Source organism: Varroa jacobsoni, unplaced genomic scaffold (assembly GCF_002532875.2).
Source record: "Varroa jacobsoni isolate VJ856 unplaced genomic scaffold, vjacob_1.0 scaffold_708, whole genome shotgun sequence".
Classification (NCBI taxonomy): domain Eukaryota; kingdom Metazoa; phylum Arthropoda; class Arachnida; order Mesostigmata; family Varroidae; genus Varroa; species Varroa jacobsoni.
In genome coordinates, this window is record NW_019213610.1 from 36090 (window position 1) to 61033 (window position 24944).

The following is a 24944-nucleotide window of genomic DNA, read 5'->3' on the forward strand; positions in this document are numbered from 1 at the left end:
TTTCCTTGGTATGATTTTTTGTGTAGTGTATAGTGCTCAATGATCTCTGTCGCCAGAGTATATTCTTAAATGGCGAACGCCTTCGAAATTTTTTTACCTATACGTGGAAAAATCTCGTAAAAGATATTACCGATACAATATATATATATATATATATATATATATCGACGATAATAAATTTAATAGTTCTGCAAATGTTGACAATTCCTTTGTTAAGTAAAATGCATTCAATGAGGAGAAAAATGGTCAGCCTTGCGTTTGAATTTCGCAGACGATCTCTTAGAATATAAAACACCTGTGGAGAATCGAAAATAATAGCCTCTGAATAATAATAATAATAATAGAATCTGCCTCGACGGAGAGTGTGATGTCTGTGAGGACTTTTGCCAACACTGAAGTGGATTGTCCCTTGAGCATTTGATATATTGTCGTAATATCTTATTTTTCTTAGGGAGTTATGTTGATGAGAGCTCAGCGATGCTGTGGTCAGGCTATATTTACGACAGAACCGCTATTCTAGGACCCTCTTTCCGGTCAATTTTAAGCATATTCATAAGCACTTTATGAGGGCTTGGATCTTCATTGCATGCGAGCAGTAAGTAACCTCCTGAGCAAAATATTAAAACAAAAACTATCGCAGTAAATGACACCATTAATCATTATAAAATAACCCCTATATTTTACCATAACAGCTTGTGTGTCCCATCGAAATTAGGGCACAAAGGAATTTTTTGTGGTAAAAACTGCTTTTTCTCCTATGGTAAATTTCAACGTTATTTATAAGCTTTCAAGGTTTAGCCTTCCCGATTGTCCCTCGCTCGAACCAAAACGAATGTACTGAATAAAGCATTTTGAGACAGTGAAAACAGACTCGGAAAGCTGGATGGAATACACATAGGCAGTTTCAGCGTTATCTGAACATTGCTTTTTGGAGGACGATAGAGGGAACTTATCCTTTACAAAAGGATAAACAAGCGGACGTATTACTTAGCTGTGTATAGATAGTGAGCTCGAGCCTGTGATTGCTGGCCCAGAATCAATAATATGGACTAATATATCTTAAAGAGGAGCACGCATCCTTCTGCGTAGTAGACGGCGATTGAATAGTGGATATGAGAAATAAGACTGAACCTATTATGCAAACATGTGCGTCAGTGAAGCAAAAGTAAAAAAGACTATGGTCAGTGTGGGGCGATTATTGACACCCTGACAATGCATTAGTGCTACGTGTGCTAGTGTAGCATGGGGTCCAGATACGATGTCTATTAGACCTTTGAGACTATATCCGGCGTCTGCGAGAAATGTATGGCTTCGTTTGTAGAAACTTAATGGACGATTGTCATTAGTCTCTGTTTGGTCACTTGCTACGATTTGCTTCCAGAAATAGTGAAGGTTATATATAGGATGAGACAGGAGCTTTTTTTGTAAATGGAGTTTGCTTTTGCGCAAGTCTACTATAACCATCCTTCGGTCCGTTAGAAAATAGATATGATTGTTTTCGGTGTTTGTGAGTGTCGACGAGAAGCGCCGGATGTTAAGGCGTCACAGTAGTAGAAAAGCAAAACAAACTAAGTCTTATGTTTCTCTTACTTATCTCATTCTTGAATTATCTCCTAGAAGCTACACTGATATTATTGAAATAGCTAAGAGCCTGCGCTGTTGTTAGTTTATATACCTTAATCAAGCCTCGTTGCGGTTAAATAGAAATGGTATTTTCCTTGCTTCGTATATGTTGGGTATGTAAATCCAAGCACTACAAGGACTCACGCTAGTATTAAAGTTCTTCTAACGCAACTTCTATTAATCGAGTCACTTACCAGCAAGCCCAAACACGATCGTTCTGCCTTCAGGATCCTTCTCCATTAGCGGGAAGAGATAACCTCGAGAAAGAATATCCCTTAAACCTTTATCGGAAAGGTCAGGATTCTTGAAAAATATAGGGTAATGTGTACGAACAGTCAGATACCGATCTAAAGTATCCTGAGCAGACTGGAGACAATACTTCCGTGTACGGAGAAATCTCAACAAAAATGAGTCGTCTGAAACATCAATAACATGTCACAATACAATGCTATATTTAGAAAAAATAACATCTTCATTAACCAATTACTCAGTCTTATTATGATTGTTAATTCAGTCAGAATTATGATTCTTTGTTTTACCCCCCCCCCCCCCCCACATTTCGCCCGTAGTTATTTGAGAGAACTGAAAAAATGTTAATGCTTTGTCATGGTGGACAGTGGCCGGAGAGGACTCTGGTGACATCCTTATTGATTCCCTAATAAAGTTTTTAGTATAGTTTTTTTTTAGTTTTTTACTATAGGTATTTTAGTATAGTAAACGCTACCAATGAATGAAGACCCTTTTAATATGTTTAGGGCATTCACAGATGCCACTTTCTTTTGAACACAAATAAAAGATCCCCCATAAAATGCCGATGTTGGTTCAATTAAATGAGAGAGTAATATAGAAATTCATGAGATAACGAGCATAAACTAAGCAAAAATATTTGAAATCAACAAGAGATCGACAAGAGGGTCGTCCATGCTTTTCGTTTACTAATGAGAAATTAATTACACAGCGCCGTAAGTTTTATCTCATCTGATACGTTCCTTAAGATCATAGAGGAGTGCGACAGGTACGTTGACGCCATAATAAACGGCATGCAGACTGTCAACTTTTATTCAGTTCAGTATTTTCAAAGGAGTCCAACGATAGGTCCTAGTGTCATTTTCCAAATAAAACAGGACAGTTCTGCTTAAGTTGCACGGGTTAAGCAGGTTCAATTAAATCATAACGCCGCTCGTCTAGTCCCAATAGAAGCCAGCTCTAACTTCGGTGAAAACTCTAACGATAGAGTAAATGAAATTTTCTTTTTTGAACCTAGCAAGACCTATAATTGCTATATGATCGTAATGATATATATATATATATATATATATAATTTAGGTATATTTGAATTTATTGTATTACTACTGTTTAAAAAGACCTAATTCGAATGATTATTGAGAGCTTGATGATTTCCCTAAGAAAACATAAGACACAGACCTGTGCGACAGTTGACAAAATGGGGCTGCAATTTAACCCATTCGCGGAAATCCTGAAGCAATTTTTGTTTAAGCTGTTCATTATGCTCCTCGGACGGTTCGGCGAACTCAATCGCAGGATCCAGTGCCTCCTCAATTCGCTGTTTCTCCGCGAATCTTCGCTCTTTTTTCTCACGTTTTCGTTCTTTTCTAGATTTTTTTTTTGATTCCATTACACTGTCTCCGCCACGTTCACGACTGTCGACGTCGATAGCTGGGACGGCCACTTCCACAGCGTCTATTTCACCCGGCGTCGCCACCATCGTAGCGATAAACTTGTTCAAACGAAAACAACAAAAAGGACAATTATCTATGATGATTGCATTGAAGGCTTCAGTCTGTTTCTTCTGCTCAAACCGTCAGCTAAGATCACTGTAAATTTATCAAATTGTCCTTGTAACTTAGAATCATCTGCAGTGCGATGATCTCGGTTCGAGAGCAGCTGCCCAACCAAATAATGCCCAACAACAGTGTCCGAGATGCGTCGACGCAGTCCACGTTTCGTATCAAGATTAAGAAAAAAATCTGCGTTAATCGTTGACAACGCAAAAGAACAGTAAATAATTATGTACCTAGACTTATTTATTTTATTGAATTTTTTTAGTAAGAACACTTTAGTGAACATTCATCTATGTATCGTGTAGATATTACAGATGTACGAGAGATACAGCTAAAGTCAATTTGAATCATTTTTTCTAACTAATGGACTAACGAGTGCCATATGGACGATCACGTACCGTAAGGATTAAGTTATGTTGTTACTGGCTCCGTGTTATATTCACATCAAGTCCTGGCATTAACTTAACGAGCTGCTGTTTATGTTTAGATTTACATGCTGTATTTAGTACTCCGCAAACTGCCGAAGATAATTTTTATATTCGAGTGCTTGAGACATGTCCAGGATTCAGGCCCAATACATTATATTGTTACCAATCAATGCCCTAGACACACGATGTCGTGTTTCCATAAAATGGTTCCTCTTAAGTTCTAAGAAGCTACAGCCGAAGAAAAGTGACGACTGCTGACAGTTAACGCGTCTAAAAAAATATGAAAATGTTCTAGAAACGCGTGCCATTTATTTAATGTGCCATACATTATGGCTAACTTGTGATACGGTGTTCTTCCCTCATTGATTTTGCACCAACTAGACTACAAGTACGTACGTAGTGAGCAAGCTTTCTAATACAACTTCTGTAGTCTCCCGGGACTGACGTAGGGTTCTGTTTTGATAGGTGGTCCGAAAGCGCTGTGATCTGGTCGGTCTTAGGTGGGATTATTATCGTTTCGGAGGGCTTTACGGCGAAATAGGTTAACGAAGGAAAGCGCGCGATTAAACGGTACGCAATGACCGACAAGATCGAACTTCAGTGTTGAGACACAGCGACGGTGACCGCGGGGGCCTAAAAAATAAATTGCGTAGATGGTACCCTGCAAGGTAAATTATAGGCGGAGAAATGCGGAGTAACAACTCCTTTAATGAACCCATTGATACCTACTCTTTTTTGTTTTTCTGCATTAGGCGTGACCTTTACTTGTAGGACACCTACCTAATAATCGCTCAGCTATTTAGTTAATGTTACTGTACAGACACTCCGCTATATCTAGGCAAGGCTCACTCTCTTGGCATAAGCTTTTTAGACGGCGCAGTGTTTTACCGGTTATTATTTCCATGTAGTTATGGCCCATTAACACGCGGAAATCGATATCGTCAAAGGATTCCGTCATGTCCTACTATTTAGATTTTCGAGTATCTCAAGGAATATGTACAGTAACTAGTTTTCGTAGGCTTGCGTACGAGTTTTTTTGCGTTGGAATACTTACAGAGAGGATAACCATCTATTTTTATATTTGTCGTAAGGTAGATGGGTGAAAGTTTGTAGATGCAACCATATCTGGCCAATTAAATGACCTAAAAATGCAAGTTCGCGTGTCTGTTACCTCTTAACTATGAAGAGCTGAGCCTTTGCTAATACTTGTTCTAAATGCTTTGTGGCCTCAAATCGACTTTGGCTGTTTTATCCTTTTGATGACCACGCTTTTGAAGATACAGATAAACATGGTCTGGTATTTTTAAAATGCGACCAGTTCAGCGACGTCTTGATACCAAACATGTTTTTTAACTGTTGAAATGAAGAATTTATAGAAATGAATTAACATTTGTACAATATATATCGCATGATCGAGAATTGAAGACCTGATATTAGTCATCGTTTGGAGAACACGGTAGACTGACATATTTATGTTTCGACACATTTATCCTCTCCAAAAATTAGCTTGTTTATAACGCTTTTTGTGCAGCCGCTAACGGATAATTCCTTACCATGCATGTACGTGCATAACATACATAGTATTAATCCATCAGTAAATAACTTCGTCCGCATACAGATGGAGCCATGATCTGTTAAGTCGCCTATTTAGTCAACCTGATACGCGAAAAAAAAACATCAAATTTAGGTGTTTTAATAGGTCGAATGAGCCCTCGTTCTGCATATAGCAGCTTGCACAATGGACCTATGCATGTCAGTGAACCGTTCATCTCCCTTCAAAGCAGCGTCATGATAAACCCTGTTACTGGACGTCCGGCGCTCCTAGCGATCCACACAGAAAATAATGTCAGAGTGCTATAGGCTACAAACGATACAGGCGCTATGAGTTTGTTTTTATTTATTTTTGTCACCTTCGTCGTTTCTCCCCTTTTTTTACTTAATATCAAATTTGGACACTTCGCATAGATTGCTTAACCGGCAACTTACTTCTGAGTACGACTCGCATGAGGCGTTATTGCTTCAAGGTTGTTTTCAAAAAAAAAAAACTATACTCTAGCCAGAAACCGCACTCGATTCTCGTGATAGAGAGAAGCCGTAGTCTAGAAAATGATAGTTGCACAAAAGGATTAATGTTTTATTAACCCATATCTTATAAATTAAAAAACTTGCGAAGTTCTGAAACTATTTTCCAAAGCGAAATCTACAAAAGAATACAAATTTTGGATGGCATTTACGAGAACATAAAATTGGTAAAGCTACTTTATCCTTACATAGGTTTGTATATTTCATTTAAAACTTACCATTACTTACTTGAAATTGACCAAGAGATGCCTGAAAAATCCAAATCTAAGGCCAACTACATTATAACATGATAAAGTTGCGACTTCGCGTCCTTCTCCGTGTGTATGTGAGGAAATAAGGGCTCGCAGAGCAATATAGCAGCGTTTACCATTTGCCACACTAGGAGGTTACAGTTCGGAGCTACTTTTGTTTATCGTAAAAATTTACTAGGAAAATGAAGATTCGACACTCCCTGCATGGCTACGGTTTGATTTTCAACTGAATGGATGTGTTAATGGGTGTCGTTTTTGGGGCTCAGAAAAAAACCTTTGAAAAAGCTCAAGAACAATTGTCGAGCAGTCATCTAACTCCCGGACTATGTTGCGCGACTCATGGGTCGGGGATTGGGGCGAGTGTTAGTTCATTGTGTTTCCTTCTTCGAGATCGACGATAGGATAGTAGCAATAGCCGATGATAATACGATCTATCGTGTGCGAAATGAAAAGATATGTTTTTAGAGACGGATAACTTGCCAATATATTCAATGGCTGAGCTAGATGCACGGCGGTGATATCAGGCGGCTGTCTTGGTATTCTGGTTACGATCCTAGTCTATAAACAGAGCGTGTCTACAAAACAAAGGCGTGACCTTGAACGGCCTAATTGTAAGGGGACTGAACTATACAGAGCTGTGATTTACTGCCCGGGATTGAACTAATCCAAAAATATCAAAAAAACTCTTCATTGTTTCTCATTCCGGTGTTGGTGAGCAATTTCCTGCGCATTTGATAACCCTAATTCTTTCTATTTGTGATAGGATCGTACTGTTAGGCTGATAAGGCCGTCAGCAAGGATCACTCTCATTGCCTTTTGATACAAATGATACAATCTGATTAACGTAATCAGAAATAGTCGACGATTGACTGATAGGGTGTTTCATAATGAAAAAGAAAAGTGAATAATATTTACGATAGTAGAAGTACGATGGCTATCAGAAGATAGCAGTTAAGACTATTGTTCGTTATCGTTGAATTCAAGAAGAAAATTGATAAGCAGCCTCAAGGTATCATTTTATGTCAATTCACTGCGATAACAATGCGTATTAATTAAATACTATACCGTCTGCTTGTCGCGTGAAACGACGAGATAAAGCTATGACAGAAAGTAGTATCGCATCAATAGGCCGTACCTGGTGTGTGCCGGTTTTATGATGATGGTAGCTGCTAGCCAATGGCTAGCATTGAACAAAACAAACACAGGAAAGACGAGAAAACAGTCTTAACGATAAACCATTGAATAAGCAAGCGAATTATTCTTTTGCAACTTTTTACATTCGTCAAATTACCTAATGGAATAATAATTATTTTAGAGCAGGAACACCACTGTACTCAATGGATTGCCCTTGGAGTGTAGGTCTTCAGTGACGCGTGTTTCAGGACGAATGGGCCTCAAAAGCTGTTTTTGTCGTTGTTACGAGTTAAACAGCTCATAACCTGTCCAAGGCATCGGTATTATTAGCATAGTACCCTGACGCAGGCGGTGCTCCCTATCCGTATACTAAAATCTCGTTAAGGACACTCTGTCTTTAAAATTGTTTATTCTGATGTACTATAAAGTTCGATGTTTTGCTAATATAATAAAGTTTTAGGAATGATCTTAATTTGGAGCCAACTTGAGTCCAACTAACCTTAAGTAGGACACCTGGCTTTGTCGAATTTAGCAAATGAATGTAGACTTCTATTATCGACTACCTGGCCTCGTGTAGCTACAAGCTACTCAGCCCAGCTTCAAGGGGCAAGATCCATCATCAGCGAGAATACCAAGCTGTAGCCCGACACCACACCGATGCCGCCTCACCGTTGCCTGCTACCATAACATAATGCTACACACAACTGCGGCAGTAGCGGTAGTAGTAATGCAATAGGAGCTTTTAAGTTTGCGCAATACTTCTGCAGCTGTAGAGCCAGTTGCCCCAGCCTTTCTGGTATAGTCTAAGTCCCGATACCGTCTAAACCTTGACCAACTTTTATCGAACGAAAGAATGTTGTTTAGTCATTGTGAGTTGTAAGCCGTGAGCGGCAGCAGCCATAAGCTATCAGGACGATGCAGTACTCTGCGTTGCCAGCCTGACGCCACTGTCCTGTTTTCGCAGTGCACTGACGCCGTGCACGCAAACCCGCGGCTCTTAGCTGTTGCTATTGAGCTGCTGGCAAGAAATGATGGTCGTGCAGCAAGCACTGATATGGGTTCCGTTATGTTTACTTGTTTTGCTGAGACGTTGTGAGTACTGCCGTTGCTTGCCTTCGACTGTGAACTAGTCAACCGGGGCCTACAACTGGCTCACGTTGACTAACTGGCCTGACCGGCCCATGACTCACTCACACCGGCAAATGGATCCATACATATATATACATAGATATATAACTAGAGCGAAGCAATGTGGAAAGATCAAAGGAGCATGTAGGTTATTGTATAATTAATATCAATTAAAGCGATGCTATTATAGTAAGATTGGTATTCGTTTGACTCGTTTGTCTTCAATAGCTATTAACAGATACAACGGAGTAGCATAATAGCTAGAAAGAAGCACTAAATTAAAAAGAAACTGAAAAAAATTAGGAAAGATTGGTTTATCGGAAAGATCTAGCAGTGTCGAAGCTGGCAATTGCAGTTATGCCGCTATCCTTATTGATATACTTTAGCATGACCCATGGGTGTCCATTTGTGATATGGTAATATAGCGCGTCGACTGTATTTCTCTTCAGTAAAGAAGCTGTAATGCATAGCGCATATATTTCACATAAATAGTAAACGCGTAAGAGATAGACCCGTAGCTTACTCTTAGTTTTGTCTTGCTTCTCTGATGTGCATTGAAGAGCGTTGAAGAGACGTCATAGCTTTAGTGCTTAACGTCCGAAAGGTAAATAGGGATAGCTTCTTTCTGAGGTGTAAAAGTTTATCAGTGGCAAGCTCTTGGTGAGGGCATTTCGTTCGAAGGTACAGTCGGATGTGAGGTACGATCGTATTAAGCGACAAGCTGAATTCTACTATTGGCAACACAGTACCGGAAAGATACGCGGTATCCTTCTGGGGTACATTTAGTCGCATGCATTGATGTCGGATTGAAGGGAAGTCGATTCGAGGAAGTCCACAAAGACCATCTTGAGCTGAAGCCTTGAACGGGACAGCCAACAGTTTTTTTAATCAGGAACAAGCGACTCGTAACCGTCAGTATTCAGTATGGAAACGTCTATGCACTGGCTGCTTTGTAGCGTCCTCTATACGGGGAAAAAGGATGTGCGTCTATGTGAAACTGATACATAGACCCTGAACTAAAACTGAGAAGGCTTCCATTGCCAAAACCGCTGTGTTTGACAACGTAAAAGACAACATTGGCAAGCGTTCAATTCTCGTTTAGGAGAGCATCCTTGCTGTTGACCAACGGCTATTGATATTTTTACAACGCGTTAAAGATCGCCGATACATTATCATGGGTGCTCGGTCATCTGAGAATAACGTGTACCCCACACTAAGACGAACTTATGGCCTGTATTTTATAATATCTATGAGATAGTTATATTAAGTTATACAAGTAATGATGGTTTCTTTAATGCTTCCTATTTTTAACATTTCATTTGCTAATAGTCTTCGGAACGCTCTTCCATGCTTCCACAAGGCTGCTGTTATGGTTTTCTTTAAATTATAAAATGTTACTTTGAGTTCGTCATCCGACTATGTCGCGTAAAAAGTGTATATAAGACGTCGAAGGGAATTGGTTACAATTAAACAAAGAACTCGAAAGCTGGAAAATATATGTTAGCCTAAAAATATATTTTCTCAACAGCTGCCCAGGACAGCTCTTATCAAAGTCGGACTTCAATCAAACAGTAAGTAAACAAACGTTACGTGTCCCTGCGATAGCTCAGTGGGTAACGTAATGTAGACACTTTGTGGTTTAGGTTCGAATCTGGATATAGACCCACGTCGTTTCGCGTTGCCGTCTGATGGAATGCGTAATGGCGATTCCGGACGTAAAACTAGAGCGAAATGGGTTTGAGAGGACAACTTATCGTTTTTTGCTGTCAGTTAAAATCTCTGTCAGGCGCAAGTTAAAGCGGTTTAAAGTATATGTACATTTATTATTCTACTGTATAAATTTATTGATAGCTATTTGTGAAATAGGACAATCCCGTTCCTACTTATAGTGAAACAATTCCTGATCGGCTAAGCTATTACTACCATATAATGGAAAACAAGTTTATGACCTTTACGGTGTAGTACGCCCGTCATACGGAGTTTAAGTATCGCAGGTTTGCTTTGCTCATTGTTTTCTCGACTGACTATTATGGACAAAGTCTCGAACATAGATCCGCCAACACATCACCCCACGAAAGGAGATACATATATATTATAATCTATTATCCACAGTCGTCGAAAGAAGCTGATGCATGAAACGTTTCGGTACCCAGAATCAAACAGGAGGACCGAAGAAACGTACATATCGTTCTCGTAAAAAAAAAAAAGGAAATGCTAAAGCCATTGTAATTTAGCTGCCCGAACGTTTCAAATGTACTATAAATTAAATCGTATATACTGCATTAAAAATAAATGGATTCAGCTCATAGCAGACTTTGGGGGTCAATCATCGAGAAAAGTGTCCGCTACAATTTATCTCTACGAGTATGTACTTTGTGACACTTGGTCAAACATTGTAAGATACGAACTCCGCATGACAAGGCTTTCGTCGAGTGAGTCATTGAATATATAGAATGGTAGAGCATATGGAAACATTCTATTGTGGTCCATACTGTACAGGATCAGGAGAAAAATATATATTTTTCAAAATTTAAATCTTTTTATCAGTAAACTAAAGCTGACGGTAAACACGGTGTCCAATACACACAATTCTGTGGTGCTTCATAATGCCATTACATTTCCATGAATGGCTCAAGTGGATGGGACTATTTTATCAGCTCCTTTGTTTAAGTGTCTTTATTTCATCTCGAATAAGGTCGAAGACCCAACAGTATTAGGGGGCGGATAACCCAATAGCAGATTATTGAAGACTCATCTTAGTATACACAGAAAACAATATTGGCCTTACAAAAGAAATAAAGCTGTTCTACGATTTTTTTCTGTTTTCAATAGCTGTACAAATACATTCGATTGTGATGAACCTCGTGTGAATTAAGCAATACCCTTTAGTAGTTCTATCAAAGAGGTGATGTTTTCACTCGCTAGCAAGAATGGTCCACGTTATGGGCAAGGCTGTCTTCAGCGCCTGCTCACACTTTATATGTAACAAACGACGCTATCTACATCAAGTTAAGATAAATCAATATATGGTCAAGCATGGCCCATCGACTTCGACGCAAACACTCGTCTAATTTCACTAGAGCTCTTTTGGTTGACCAATAAATACAAAGCAGATTTCTTTCAATGAATAAATATTGTTGTCTTCAGGTTGAGCTAACTTTGACAAACGACGCTCTTTGTCAATATTGCGTTGTGAAGACGTCCAGAATCGAGCAGAATCGGGCCCATTTTGTACGCCCTCAATACTGGGTTGCCCGGAGAAACCAAGTTATCTTAAGTGCTTCTATTTTAATTCTCTGATTAGATGAACAGTTTCACAGCTAATAAACTTGAAATTAGTAAACAAACAATGTCTCATTCACTTACGTGATATAGACACTATCTACAAAACCTTAACGTAATTCTGTGAAAAAAATGGCGATCAACGGAATTTTTCAATGGTAACATTGTCCAGAGCTATAATTCCATATCTACGTAAACGGGTGATATCTAAAAAGGGCGACAGAATTGAATCTTGATCTTTTTTAAGACCCAGCCTATCTTTCATTTAGGCCTTACAAGGCGTCGCATGTCGAAAAGTGGAGAAGGTGTCTAATCTGAAAGAAACTCTTTAAATTTTTGTCGATATTATATTGTTGATCGCGCCAAATACAATGCAATATAATAGCTAGAGGCAATGAAACTGAACGGCAGTGATTAAAGATGCCCTGAAAAAGGGAGGCACAAAGCAATTCTTGTGTACAAACCAAATATAACGCTATGGGTCATTTACAGGTTACATTGAGAGAGGAGAAAATTTGTTTGTGACCCTTATATCAGCTTCATGGCTTTGTTTACGTGAGATGTTAGAGATCACAGTGACGAGGCGGGCGAAAGACACAACGAGCTATTTTATCTTAGGTATACTAGCCTAAGGTAGTTATGCTTCCAAGTGTTTTATAACATAGCAAGTTCGTGCTATCTGCTAGAAGTAGGACCTATGAACCACATTGGTTTACCTATACCGTTTCCAACGGAATTTAATTAGCTATATAGTTATGTTGAATAGGACAACGAACGCTGTGTACATAATCACCTTTCAACTTACAACACAAAAGGGTGCGTCATAGGCCCGTCTAGAAATGGAAGTTATTACATGTAAAGTTGGATTAGCAGTTCTGATCGCTAAGCTTACGTTAGGCAATCGTTTATACAATTGCCTAGGCAATTGTTTATATGAAAGGCATAGGAAATAATTGCATTTGACGGGTTATGGAAAGGATATAGTCATTTTGCCTACGTGCGAAGGCACACAAAGAGGATTCTCTGATTTACAGCATAACACCCATAACTGTTTGCCCCTTTGCCACTGTGCTTCGTTCGTTGTCACGAGGAAGACCGTACGGTTCGAACACGAGCCGATATAGATTTCGTGAGCGTATAAACCGGTCGGCACGAGATGCCACTAAGTGCATAGTCAGATGACAATCGTTTGTAAAGTCAGAGATCTAATGACAAGGCTACTGGCGACGACGGTAAAACGTCATGAAAAAAATATATCACCCGTAAATCGCAAGAAATAAGCGCGAGTAAATACTAGATAAAAATGTTTGCATCGTGGATAAACCGGCAGAAGTAACAACGGCCTGACGAATGTGGTATTTTAGCCGTAACCGCTGACGTCGTAGCAATGCTAACAGCGTCGCTCACACCTACGTTGCGACTGAACGACGCTAAGGAAAAATGCAGGGCTCTTTTTGTCGCGTTTGTCAACTTTCGCATAATCATCGTGAAATATTCACGAGTGATCTACTGTTATAAGAGACTAGACGACAGGCAAAGACATTTCTTTGATCGGTTTGTCTTATTGTCTTAGAATCCCTGCGGATCTATGGCGTATGGACTCGTTGAGCCCTGGCAGCATTGTCGCCAATGGAACATGTGTACCTACGCTGACGTTGGCAGGGGTAACTTATTATAGAAAAGCTACTGCCAAGTAGTCAACAGTGTCTTGATGATATGCGGACATAAGAAACATGCGATGCTCGTCCGTAAGCGAATATTAATGGAGTAAAAAACGTTAATGTACAGTAACTCATATTGTGCTAACGTCGACCACGGGCGGGCAGAGCCGCCGTAGGATGTGTATACTGGGCTCGACCTTGGTGTCCCCTATGTGGTGCATATCCCATACCTCGTTACGACATATTCGAATTTGGCCTGAAACGAACTCGCAGATAAGCTGCGCAAGCTCGTTTAAGATGGAAATGGCCCCGCCAGGCCATAATATGCGGAAATACCAATACGGCCTTGAGACATCGTTCGGATCGTAATATGACTTTAAATGATGTAACGAGCTTTCTAAATCAAACAACTTAGTAACATCACAATAAACTAGGAGTGGAGTAAACCTTTGCGATATGTTACTCTACGTACAAAAACGTTCACTGCCACATGTCCTAACTATAATAATAGATGACTAAAGAAGCAGCTCGATAAGATTACGAGTCTTGACTTGTCGAAGTAAGTACGTTGAATATAACATGACTCAGTTAACTTAAGCTTTATTAACTCGTTGAACCGTATTAGACCATGGTTACACACAGAACAGTTAACGGTAGCAGAACACTTGCGACCTATTATGCTTCATGCAGTCACGATAATATAACTTACTTAGATAGTTCGAAGGATATAATCCGCTCAAACCCTAGCAATAGTAGCAGTTCGTGTAACCGCTCACGAATAGTTACTGACTGCTTGTAACTACAACAACCGTTGCTACTGCTGGTCATTAGAACTTACAGAAAAGAGCTAAGTGACTTTCTTCCATTCTGGCCGTTCGCCCATAGGACACCGTTCGATCGACAATTATGTTATCATTATGTATCTATGGCGATGGCGGTGATAGCCGTTGCAGCAGGCCGCATACCGCCATGTGACACGAATCAGCCACAACAAATCCGCTGCCATCGTAGCAGTGACAACAGGCTACCCGGCCTGTATAGGACACAATGTACTTTCGTTCGATCTACCGGAACAATTCTACGTTTCGTGGTCGCAATATCGATCCATTGATGTCGTGCAGATTTTATCGCTGAATTGTGTAGGCGAAACCAGCTAACCATAGTGTCAATAGAAACGCATGGTAATGAAAATAATAGTGACGGTTTTTTTCTGGGGCAACAGCAGTCAAAACAACAATACCCAGTATTGCTAGAATGACATATGATACTAATATTCATAGATTGGGCAAATTTATAATTACGGTTTCGTATATAGCCCCTCTTCTATCGATGGCCTTTGAATAGGCACCGAAGCCTGTGGGTGTCATATTTAAAGCTTTAAGTGATAAAGTAAAGCTTTTTAATTTTTTGTTAGGATTTTGTGTAGCTGCGATGCTATAGAGAACGAATTTGACAGAAACTTTTCGGATGCGCATTCTGCTTCATTGAGTCTTGCTCAAACGTATCATCTTATGTAGGTCGTAGCAAGTGAGTAACGGCAGGTTATTTTCGCGTGATGAGTTTGGTTAGAACGCTCAGGTTTATTACAGCAATGTCAGATGCGGACGATAAATGACGAAGAAATAAAAAGTTATTCTAAATGCTGGTAAACTGTCCTTCACTGTCAAAAAATGGGCGGTACTAGGTATTTAGTAGCTCTTCTTAATGGGCAATTTAATTATAGAAAACTTTGTTTGCATTTGGCCCACTTCGCTCACTGGGAGCCAGGTTAGACAATCAAGTTAAGCACAAATTTTTCTAATAATATTTATAATTAAATCTCTCCCAATATTAATACCTAAGTGCCCAGATATGGTTGTACTCCCTACTAGCATTACGTATCGAGGTAAATTAGTTCCTACCAAGTTGCGAGAGGCCAGCCCCTTCCAGAGGTATCAGCGCTGAAAGGCTTCACTTCAGAAACAAATAGCCTCCATAACGAACCAAGCACCATTTTCGTAAGACCTGTCCCTCCGGTTTGACTGTCTTCAATTTTTTCCACTCGATCCCTCTATATTGGACTTATGTCAAGGATCCAGATAACATAGTGGAGACAATGATTAAGCACCACTACGATACTCTGTCATGCTAACGGCCAAATATCAATATAGTAATACAACATACCTTGAACGGTTGAAACAGCTCTAGATAAGAAGAGCAGGCATCAATGAAGATTTAGTTTTTTTACGGGAGCAGGAAAACTGTGCGCAATGTCCCTGATCCGAAAAAAATGCGAGTCACAATATCTTCGGAGTATCTCCATCCCGTTGTTGTCTTTACGAAACACAGCAGTTAGTTTACAATGATCTGACAAAATAACTAACGTAACTTTGTGCCAGGTTCTCTTTCTCTCATTCCCGTAACATAGCCAGTGTATCGAAAAGCTTACTATACTATACACGCCTTGACTTTGCGCGCGGACTTTGTAGATTTACGCTTTATGTTTACGTTTACGTTTATTAATCTGTTATAGTTGAAGACATTAGATAATGTTCGCACTGGCACATATATTTGACAGCTATATTTAATTAAAAAAAAATGTAATATCTTTAGCAATTCGTTCGTCTGCATAGAAAAACAGGCCAAGACATGAGTTGGCACAGGTTCAGATTCCTCCATCCACCATGAGACGCTCCGCAGTGGGGCGTACCTTCTGATCTTTGAATAACTCCTGAACAGAACTGAATAGCCTCCGGATCTGATGTGAGCACTATATCGTACGGCGTTCCATAACCACAGACTCACTTATAAAGAAAAAACGGTGCACAGCATCAGCTTGGTCGTCGAATTGTAATTACTCTCGCTTCACGGGCTATCTGTCCTGGGATTATTGGTAACACCGCTAGATTTAATATAATGAGGCTTATTTCTATTATCTACTATGAATATCTTTATGATATTACGATTTAAATATAACGCCTGGCTCAAGTATAAAGCTGAATTTAAAATATATTCACTGTTAAACTCTTTTAAAGTATTTCATTCCATAATTTCGTTCATTAACAAGTTATCATCATTATCAAGTAAAAACACATTAAATATTCATTGGGTAGTCATTCTTCTAACTAGAGGCTCCGATGATGAAGCCGATTCTGGCTGAAAGAGACCAGGAGCCGCTGATGCTTCAATTACTGCGAGCGCTACGTAAACGCTACTCGACAGCGCGTGTAAGTAAGGCCAATTTACAATGTAGTCACAGGTAAACGTTCGTTGACAGCCGAACAACTATATTCCAGGCCAGGGCTTATAAACCCTATATCTAATTATGTATCGACTGGACAGCCCAGGAAGATACTAATCGAACGGAGAAGAGTAGATAAAACATGTAAAGCGCCTATTATGCCTTGATTCGACAAAGGGTATGTCACCCTTCGTCGTTACGTCACTGACTTGAACGCTGTGTTGTGTTATGTATTGTATAACAGGACATGTATAGTCGTTTGAAATGATCGTTGTGTGATATAGCTTTGACAGCTAGCTTGTTCTCGTCTCGATATTGTTATTATTAATGTTACTAATCAAATGATCGAAGGTCAGTCTTTTATCTTTAGCCATTTTGCGCTGGCTGCATTGGTAACCATCTTGAAAGTATTGCTTTCTTTTCGTCAGTATCTTCGGTGTGGAATTAGCAACATAGCCTTTACGCCCTATGCGTAGTGTGTTTATCTTTCGTTGTTTTACCAACGGTTACTTCACTTTCGTGTACTTATTCAAACGCTCTGTTCTGCCTTTGTGCTATTCGGTCCGTATATGGGCGTTTAGGCCCATATACGGACCGACGAGGGCCGATGGGCAATTTGTTAATCTCACTCTATTGAACCTCTCACTGTCTATCGAATCTGTTGGGCAACAGCAGCAGCAAAAAAGGGCAACGATGTGTGGCTCTTCTTCGTTAAGTTAAGGAGACAGGACAAGTTAAGGACAAGTAACTTGACAGTTACTTGTCTAAGAAAGAGCTGGTAGCTGGGGACGGATACAGAAAGTATTCAGTTAAGTTGAATTGAATGGCTTACTCGCGACCAGAGACGGCCTTATATTAATACTGATAGTAAATGAAAAAGCCTCTTGACGTTGTAGATCTACGATTAGAGAAAGTGTGGCTTTTTTGCGTTATCTGTTGTCATCAGAAGTAAGAAAACGACGGAAACGATAACAACGAAGACGAGATATCAACATAAATGCACCATGTCCATTATCCTCTATATATCTCTCGTTCCAATATTCTATGATTCCAAATGATTGCATTATTTTTGGTGGTCTTTATGTTGAAAAAAAACAAACTAACTTAATTGCCGATGTTTATATGTAAGCGCATTAAAATATTTTTATTGTGTTAATATATTTTGTATATTTGTTATATGTACAATTTGTTTGTTTTACTGTAAAGTATTCCTTCAAAATACACACACACACACACACAAAATGATTTATAAAATTTTACAACTCATAATTTCGACGATTATTAAGGAATATCCTCACGAGACTCAATCTAGGGTCAGTGCAGTGTAAAAATGTTATTTTAATGAAACATTCTGTATTAGCTTTCACTTTTTCATATGCAAACCATTTACGGAGATAAAAACCATATATGAAGATCTGCTATTTGTTTTCCACCTCTCCACTGTCCGATATATGTCGTTCCGGCGAGGCGCTTTCTCTCGTCTATAAGCCCGATCTGATTTGAAAGAGTTCAGGCTTTAGGGATGGTAGTTCTGAGTGAAAAAACCGTGCACATTTAACATTGATTCCTTGATCTTGTTTTCTTTATTGAACGGCTGCTGAGCCAGCTTAGAACATTTCTACCTTGCACGGGCCCCGGTGAGATGACCGCTAGAAAGGGTTTGTTAACCAAGAGGATGCCCAGATCGATGGGATCCTTAGGTGGGAAATGATTCATACATTGACAAGAAGATAAGCCAGACTATGGTTAGACATCTTGAATATACGGAACTTTATCAGAAACTAGAAGTCTGATTATGCCATGGCTCAATGAAATGAACAAGCAAATGTAGTTTTTTTTTTATTACCTCTTAACAGTGCAATGGGTAACTTTTGAGGACACGCCTAGGACCAAGGTTAACTCAGGTCTCCGTTCCATAAAGACCATGATTTAAGATTGTTAGAACTAGAAAGGTCTTATACACTGGAGAATCCTTGAGAGGAACGAGGCGCTCAGTAGGGATTTGTACAAAGCCCAGTTGCATCGGCTGAACTAGGATATCCAAGAAGAAAAACTAATTGGTTGAGCAAAGTCATTCCTCTCTGCAGTGACAGGCCGCACATAGCGAAAGGCCTTCCTGCAGGAGCTCAAATAGAATTTTTTTGCATTAACTATATTTTCCAAATTCGGTGCCTACAGTCATTCTTTTTACCTCTTCCGATTACCGATAAAGGAAGTCAATAAAAGTAGCATCAAAAGTAGTCTGAAAACCTGAACGCGTTCTTCAGCACCAGCCAGAAAAGTCTGTAGTGAGAAAAGACAAAGCGATAAGCGGAGTAATATGAGGACGTCGTAAATAGCGGCGGTGAACACCTAGTAAATTGACTTTGTTATTAGTATTCGAATCAAACGCTGCAATTTTCGCTACACGGAGAACGGTCGCTTTCTTTATTTCGATCTAAAGTTAGATTATCAAGTTCCTCGCCTAAATTAAAAGGTGGTTAACTTAAACGATTCCGATATACAACTATTTGCGTCTAATTAGCTCTAGGCTGGCTACAGAGGGTATTTTACCCAAAATAACAAGAAGACAAAAAACGGAAGTTAGGTAATTCATCGGAAGTGTCGTGAAGCAAGACAAATCAACACAGCTATGGAGATAAATTCAAGATGGTATTTTTTATTCTACTTATCCAGCTAAGTTTTAACTACCGCATATCTTTGTCATTATAGGCGTTCACACACAACTTGTTCTTTGTTATAAGAACCAGCAAAAATTATGGCTTCTGCTTATATTATTAGACTTGGATCGTACAACATATATATTAGAAAGGAACGTAGACGCCAGACGAAAACTTCGATTTCAGCGGCAGGCCACTGGTTACCTGAATTGAACTATGTCGTCACCTCAAGCGTCCGTTTCGATAAAGACCTAATGAATCGGCCCACACGTAACCTGTCGCGTCGAATATCGAAATCAAGAGCAAGCACGCGAGGGCACGAGCACAACACAGTGAAGTACATTACTTGACGCTACGAAGCTTTTCCTGGAGAATCGGATTTTTTTAGTCTACATCTGGCTATATATATTGGCACCCAATGAAAACGATTCGTAAGCGTCTTTCGTGATCGAAACCGCCAGTGTCAAAGAACCTTGTTAGGTGCGAAATTTTGCCACAAACTTACTTTGTGCTATTTGGGCAAGCCCCCCTGAAACTAGTCATTGTTTTAAGATAGATCCACGCGAAGCCTGCCACACCTATACCGCCTGAATAGCATTACACATCAATACTCTGCAGAAAAGATTGGCAGGTGTTGCAACAGCTTGCCAAAGATCCCAAGGAATATACATAAAAATCAAAAATGAATCAGCATGCTTTCACTGCAGTGATTAAATATCAGCAGAAGTTTAATATGTCGAACAGGACAATGATGCACTGACGCAAATGATAATAAAGAGAAGACACTTGATCAAATGAAAACTAAGGACCTTCGTTTTCCGTTCTGAGCTTCCATCACCTCTTCGAAGGCTCTGCTGCTGTGTATACTGTAATATTTATTTGCAAGGCTTTATGTGTGTATTGCGAAAGCGATTTTTTAACTTAAGCTCGACGTATATATATAGATAGATACAGACAGATATTTTTACTCTACCGAAATAAAGCATTCCGACAAAACTCAACTTTAGGTTCTCGTGGTACGATATTAGGGTAATGGTATCAGGATACTTTACGAATGTAGGCCAAGTAAGGTTCTTTGAATTTCAATTTCCTATCACAGATGAATATCGATTACTCGAAACCAGCTCAAAGGCAATCGTATTATAAAAATTGATTGACTGAGTTATTGCTTATACCAAGTTTATTGCTTATAACAAGTTTAAAATAAGTACTGAAGGTAAAAGGACTTCTTATTCCCGTTGATTTTTTCCATTATGATCTTATTAGTAGAAGGTCAAATAATGTACACAAGCAGCGCTTGTAAACGACCGTCCTCGCTCTTGGCCAGGTGTTTCTTAAATATATTCCGCGTGCTGAAATAACGCTCGTTTACGCGTCTGCTTATACACCTCGGCGTCCTCCGCAATCGATCGTTTTTACAATTGTAGGTAGGGAGAGACGTCGGAATGGGTGCTTTCAGCCCCTTACGCTTTGGCGGTTCCCATATCAAGCCACCCTCTTGCCAATATGTAGACATTTGTCGGGGGCCCTTCTTCCTTTTGCAACGACCGTGGTGACCCTGCACCAGTATCGTCACAAATACGATTTACTAGCTCTACACTTCATCCTTGTATAGCAATGGCGACGAAAAGACCTTGACTCGAATTTCTTGAGGTTACTGATACGCGTACTAACGACTGAAAGTGCTCAGGAAGATAGGATAGAGCAAACTGGAACTTCGCATTGTGGCAATATCTTAACGGCACTTAATTAATAAGTGCCGTTAAGATATAATAATAAGTGCCGAGTTTTTTGTTTTTGTTTTGTTAAATTTTATTTTGTTATTTTTTTTGTCAAACTCATTAACAATTGTTTTGTTACACTCAACTGAATGACTAAAAATGCTCATATGTGGGAGGAAAGCATACAAACTGTTTAAGGTGCAATCATAACTTCCTTAAAAGCCACAACAAGTTTAGCACCATAACAAAAGAAGCAATAGTACCTGTTGAAATCAGTTAAATCCGCTAGCAACACAAATTCGAATGTTGGAACTTGGGTGATCTCTGTGGAAATGTTTCGATGACAAATGCGTGACGGTATGCATAAGGGGAGCAATAGACCATCTAACCTCTGTGTTTAGATAAACGAACCTAGCCGACCGACAAAAAGTAACGCGGTCTCTTTCCTCACAAAGCCCTGGCTTGCCATGTGCGATTTTAGCTATGATGGGCTTCGTTGAACTTGAAAGATCTTCGTAAAGACCTATCTTTTTTTAAATAAACAATATAATATATATATTATTATTCTGAATCGAAGATAACAAAAGCCACGGACAATTTCTCCGTATAGCTGGGCATGTAACAAACTGTATGGCCTCTATATAAAGAGAAAGAGATCAATTGTAGTTAAACATGTCAAGTTGTAGTGACTAGTTTTTTAAATAAATCCTAGAAACAGGTTTACTTTTAAGCTTCGTAAAAACAAAATTTTTTGGGGGTTAGCGTCGATTGCTTGGAACTTTTGAAATCGTAGCGAATGTACTATTCATGTAAAATAATAGCAACCATTTTGAAAAACGCAGGATTATATCGCTAGAGTCGAATTGAAACGGACTTGCAGCATCTTAGTCATTAGGGCATCTCTGAGTGGCCCCTTATGCCGTTACTAAACACTTAAAAACGCAAAGCTCATGAGCTTCAATATAAGAGGACCTCGATAAAATACAAAGGAAAAGATAGGTTCTTATATCTAAGATATTCTTAATTGAGCTTGTTTATTTTTTTACCTATATACCGGCTGCTCAGCAAGGATATATGCTCACACGTCCACCTAGATAGTAAAAAACATTTAAAATATATTGATACCATCCAGGCAAATGTTAGCGCCTGTCACGAATATCGCTCTTATCATGTGTACCCCATTGGCAAAAGCGTGCACGATCGCAAACAATTATAATTGGTAGGAGACAACAGAAAACGTCGAAGGACAACTAGAATATGTTAGCGGCTTTTCTTTATCCTAAATCTAATCTTATCCTCGATTACATTATGCTACAGGTATTTGGCCAAACATAGGTTCATTTTTTTTTAGTGTGCACGTTACGTAAACGCTGTTCAACTCTATTTAATACGCGCTAAATAGCTAAATACAGGCATAGGCTACGTAAATTGACGAAGCACGAAATACTGATAGGCGAAAGTTGTTATATTTCTATCTACACATTGTTATATCAACGAAATACATCTGAACTGTCTTTTGCGCATTTTTGCTAATGAAAATCATAGTGTTTGACAAATCTATAACCGTCAGGTGATATGTTACTCCCTTTAAGAACGTGCGTGCACGTACCAGACGTGCATGGACGAAGCAAAAAACCAGTTTGAATGGTGAAAGACGTTGACAGAATCTGCAGCTGTTAAATCTCTTATATTCCACTAAGTAAAAGCGTTTGATTATTCCGTTTCTTTTCTAGCAAAATTTCAAGCAATAGATTTTTTGAGATTTGACAGGACCGTACAACTGAAGAGTGAGGATGTTCTCAATTCGAAGGAAACATAGTAGGGTGTTTTCATTTAGATTAGTTAACTAGACATATAGCCATATATTATTGGAGCTTATGTTTAATATCATAAACCGCACAGATCAGTTATTCTTCCGTTTTGATCACAGAACAAAATCAGAAATAATGAAGAGCTTATAAATAAATATCGAATGATTAATATTTACCAAAAATCTGGGATAACCCTTTTCATTTTTTACAGTCCTTCTTCAGTTGCGAATTTCTCAGGGAAATGTTAATCTGATTGATTACTTAGCTGATCTGGTATCTCATTTGACATAATGACCAATTTGTCACACGTTTAAGTTACGTAAAGTTGTTCGCGTCTCCTTCTGTTTCTGAAGGTGCCAGCCTGTTTTCTCATTCCGCGTGTGTCTGTGTGGATAATGTGTTGGCAAACGATGCATACGTAATAGTAATTACTATTGTTGCCATTATAATTCATGAAGGAAGCGCTTATTTTACTCATTATTAAATATATTTGGCGTGTCAATACAAGGTGACGTCGAAGCTGATCCAAAACAGACGCATCGCTGCGTAGCGATGAAGCTGACAAGGCGGCGTGAGCAATAACGGTCCTATTACTCGGCTATAGTACCTATAAAAGAACCTCAAGTCGAAGTCCGGAGTTTCTCGAAAGATATAAAGCATCTTATAAATATAGATGACGAAAACTCCCATAATTTTTATGGAAAGTACATTTACTTCGTAAACATTGAGTGCTGGTCCTACTCCACAAGTTATCGCCGAAAGTGCACAAATGTATAGAAATAGCCTAAGAAGATCAATAAGGCTTGAGCGATGTCAGCCCTGCTTGCCCCTGAGCCTTCGAACGCCAAATTATATTATGCTGTTTTGTATTGTTGTTAAGGAGTACAATTTTTGCCATGCAATATATACAGCGGCTAAACAATGGGCGCACTTGAAAATTCTGATTTCAATGTACGCGGAGCTATTTCCTTAGATAGGCAAGTTATAGTGCTATCCGATAAGCCACTTGCATACATCTTTTAGCATGATACTTATTAAATGCGATCAGAATTAAGTAAAACATTTAATGAGAAAGTAATGCACTTACTTATAGCAGGATAACGAAAATGTCAACGCAATAGCACTTCTTCTATCTGCATCGAGCAATACGCATGCGGAAAGTGTGAAGAACACTGTTAGCCAACGTGAAGGCGTTACCTCGATAGAAATGACGATGGCATTCTTTTTTGCGGCGGCAGGACACCGTCCGACAAAGTCGAAACAACGACATTTCCCAACAAATGACCTACGCAACCCCTGATCCTGTTTTCCTACTACAGTTTAGTCAGTAGCGTACATCTTGCGAGAAGTTTCTTAATACTACATTGTCGTTATTGCGCCACACGGCGCAGACTGAGCAGAAAACCCTTTAACCCAGCTACTACCAGTGCATATTGAGATGACTTTTTCAAAGGCAATACGAGCTACTAATACGTTTCAATGAGTGACTTAAGTTGCATCTAGCACCATCATGAATTATAGCCAAAGGTATAGTTTTGGGCAATTCCCTTTTGTCGAGTAGATTCTATCACTGCTTTGATAGCGGAAATTAGCGAAAGCAAATCGGGAAACGTCCTCCAACATGTAGCATAAAAGCAAACAATTCGTTTGCTTCCTCCATCCTCCAATCCTCAAAATGAATGAAAAACATACACGTACAAAGCGTCAACAGGTTATTTCTATGTGGCTCGTAATGAATAGAGCTAATATACATTAGGCAGAGCTTCGACACATCTACCTCTTCGCGTCATGTATCCATAGAAGTACTACGTGCTGAAAAAAACGTAGCCTATACTACAATCGATAGCTGCTGAATCTCAGCTTAGCGTCTCCAACGGTATCACGTCAATAGTAGCGCTATCTCTAGACCCCAATTCGACTTCAATAGCAGCGTCGGCGACAGTAGTCGTTCTATCGTGAGTAGTGAACTGCATCTGACAGATCTTCCAGTAAAAGTGGTCGTAAGGCGGCAGCTGTAACAGATCAATTCGTTCATCGCTCGAACCACAATCCCCAAGCCCTAATTGTGTGTACCTCCAAATGTTAGGTTACGCGTAAAAACCTGCACAAAAATACTAAGCGGTGGAATAAGAACAGCGGCT

The 24944-nt window shown here is 39.4% G+C and overlaps 1 protein-coding gene across 9 annotated transcripts in view; it reads right to left on the reverse strand.

The window, feature by feature from the left end:
• Positions 1 to 24944, reverse strand: part of LOC111262854 (clavesin-2) — a 61526-nt gene that overhangs the window by 11764 nt on the left and 24818 nt on the right. For all 9 annotated transcript variants that reach the window (XM_086969343.1, XM_022837445.2, XM_086969342.1 and 6 more), the window contains 2 exons: positions 3049 to 3361; positions 1818 to 2039 (listed from right to left, as the gene is read on the reverse strand). In XM_086969343.1, coding sequence (XP_086825469.1) covers positions 1818 to 2039; positions 3049 to 3349 — 523 coding nt within the window. In that variant the 5' untranslated portion in view covers positions 3350 to 3361. The remainder of the gene's footprint in view (positions 1 to 1817; positions 2040 to 3048; positions 3362 to 24944) is intronic.